At 42.0% G+C, this 2,572-nt stretch overlaps 1 protein-coding gene across 1 annotated transcript; it reads left to right on the top strand.

The window, feature by feature from the left end:
* Nucleotides 1–987: 987 nt before the first annotated feature.
* LOC119312853 lies at nt 988–2,037 on the top strand. Its single transcript, XM_037588632.1, has 3 exons — nt 988–1,068; nt 1,145–1,221; nt 1,744–2,037. Exons 1-3 carry the CDS (start codon nt 1,005–1,007, stop codon nt 1,981–1,983), a joined length of 381 nt encoding a protein of 126 aa, XP_037444529.1. The 5' UTR covers nt 988–1,004; the 3' UTR covers nt 1,984–2,037.
* Nucleotides 2,038–2,572: the final 535 nt, after the last annotated feature.

Below are 2,572 nucleotides of genomic sequence, written 5' to 3'. Positions count from 1 at the left end.
CTGGACACTTGCAGACGCAACGTCAAATGGCGAGGCTGCGCGGGTGGAGACGGCAGAGGATGTCCACGAGCACGCCGTCCATGGCCAGTTGGCCACCTCTTGAATCGATAGTAAATTGAAACTTGAGATGAGAATCGATCAATCTGCTCCTGGGTTGGTTCCTCCCTGCCTCGGCTTATAAAAAAGAGGGTTCTTGGTCGGTTCTGTTCGGATCGAGACAGACTACCATTGGGAAATAAACACGAACGTGGCAAAGGGAAATACATCAATTTCGGATCTCACCCGGACGGCACAGATGGATAGGATTTAACCAAACGATTAGCCCTAATCCAGAGGTGACTCACTATAAATACACGGCCACGGCCATCTATTTCCTCCGTTCCTTTCCACCACCTCCCGCCGCCGTACGTTCTTCTTTCTCCGTTATCCATCGACGTAAGGTACGTATACGACGGTGTGCTCATCTCCTTCTCTCACTGAATTCTCCTTGTCTTATATAAACTAGTTAGTGGCTGCCGTCCGATCCGTCGATGCATGGCTAGCAGCCGTGTACGTTGTACGTAGTATTGTCCAAGGCTGTGTAGATTCGACGTTGGATCAATTAATGGACTATATACGCGCAGCCAAGCATTTGGTCTCTCTCAATCTGTCGAATCCGAGAGTAGTACTCCCTTCGTTCCTAAATATATATGTCTTTGTAGAGATTTCACTATGAACTATATACAGAGCAAAGTGAGTGAATCTACACTTTAAAATACATCTATATACATTCGTATGTCGTCCATAGTAAAATCTAAGCGCCGCAAGTCCACCTTCGTTAGCCGTGTCTAGCTAATTGACTAACAAATGCTTATCTTTAGGTATAATGGTATCTACTACTCTCTCTGTAAAGAAATATAAAAGCGTTTTCATCATCAAAATGCATCTATATATATTTCTTTAAGGAGTACTACTATTTCTTTTTAATTTTTTATATACAAAGGAACCGTCATAATTCCTACCTAATGGGGGAGCCCAGAGAAGGAGCTTCGTTGGGACCAGCTAGGGCACCCCTGGACCCTCGCGCAGGTAAACATTTGATTCGAAGCACTATTTAATTTTCCATACATGTTTGACATAATCTCAACTTCTCTGCCCCTATTAGACCTTGTTGAAACTGAGGAGTCGGATCCGGTTGCCGAAGTTACCGCATCATCATCATTGGAATCGAAAGAAGAGAAGGTATGTATGATTTGTTCATCGAATTGCGGAAATATAAGCCATCTTGTGAGTTTATCCTAAACTCAAACATGGGTTGCCTGGCCCAACAAGCCCGGCATCTGGGTCGGGCTCAAGCCTCACCTTCCCACACATTTGGACTTAAGCCCGTAGCTCGGGGGAAAGCACGGTAAACCATGTTTTTGGGATATTATAAGAAAAATAGGTATAACATGGCAGTATTTAGTTCCAGAAATAGGTATATTTTTATTTAAAGTTGCAAAAATAAATTGGGCTGTTGGTTAGGTCGGGCACGGGCTTGGGATTTCAAGGTCGGGATTTGCAAAGCCCAACACAAAATCCGACCCGGCTCAGTCAGTACCTAGGTTTAGTTAGACTTTTTATATCACCAGAGCAAAATATACGAGCAATGTATGTACCCATTTCTTAGCGGACCGTATTAGTTACGAAGCTAACCTGAAATCTGAGTTGGCGCCGAAATTTAGAGGGATGCCCAAAGTTTAACTTGATCCACGGACTGTGTAGGTTGAACAAGGCAACACAAGGAAAAAAATAAGGCGGTCGACCAACGCAGACATGACGAAATACCAGCGGTGCTCAAGGCCAGGTGTTGTTGGTCTCAAAGCGGACAAGGCCAAGAGGATCATCAGGAAAGGCAAGCCGGACCTCTTTTGTTCAGTTGTTCTAGAGAACCAGTTTCTGACCATGGCCTACTGCACGAATCGTGTTAGGCTCATAGTGGACAGATCCAACCGTGTGGTGTGAACTCCCCGTGTTGGCTAGCTAACATCAAGTGAACAACAAAGTAAAAGAAAAGGAATCAAGTGCTTATGTCAGATTGCTCTATATTTTCATGTCATAGGAAATATGATTTAGAACTAGAAGGGTTGGACGTGCTTTGATGCGCCATTGGTGTTGTTCGTTTTCTTAAAACATTACTCATTATGTTTCAAAATATAAGATGTATTGCATTTTGTAAAGTCCAACCTTTTTAAGTTTGATCAAATTTGTAGAGAAATATATCAAAACCCATAATACCAAATCGGTATAATTAGATTCATCATGAAATGGATTTCCATTTTTTTTGTTTAATATTGTGGATGTTGAGATTTTTGGCTCTAAACTTGGTCAAAGTTAAAGGAATTTGACTTTCCCAAAAGCAATAGAGTGTTTTTTATATAGTTTGATGATTTGGTCAGCCCTTCTCGATTATGGTGTACTTCATCCGTTCCAAAATAGATGACCCAACTTTGTACTAAAGTTAATACAAAGTTGAGTCATCTATTTTGAAACGGAGAGAGTATCTGCTAAGAAATCCATATTTATGTGAGGAATTTTTTGCGTCAGTAGCTAC

The sequence above is a fragment of the Triticum dicoccoides genome, chromosome 1B, assembly GCF_002162155.2.
Source record: "Triticum dicoccoides isolate Atlit2015 ecotype Zavitan chromosome 1B, WEW_v2.0, whole genome shotgun sequence".
NCBI classification, from domain to species: Eukaryota; Viridiplantae; Streptophyta; class Magnoliopsida; order Poales; family Poaceae; genus Triticum; species Triticum dicoccoides.
This window is presented reverse-complemented; position numbering and strand designations above follow the sequence as displayed.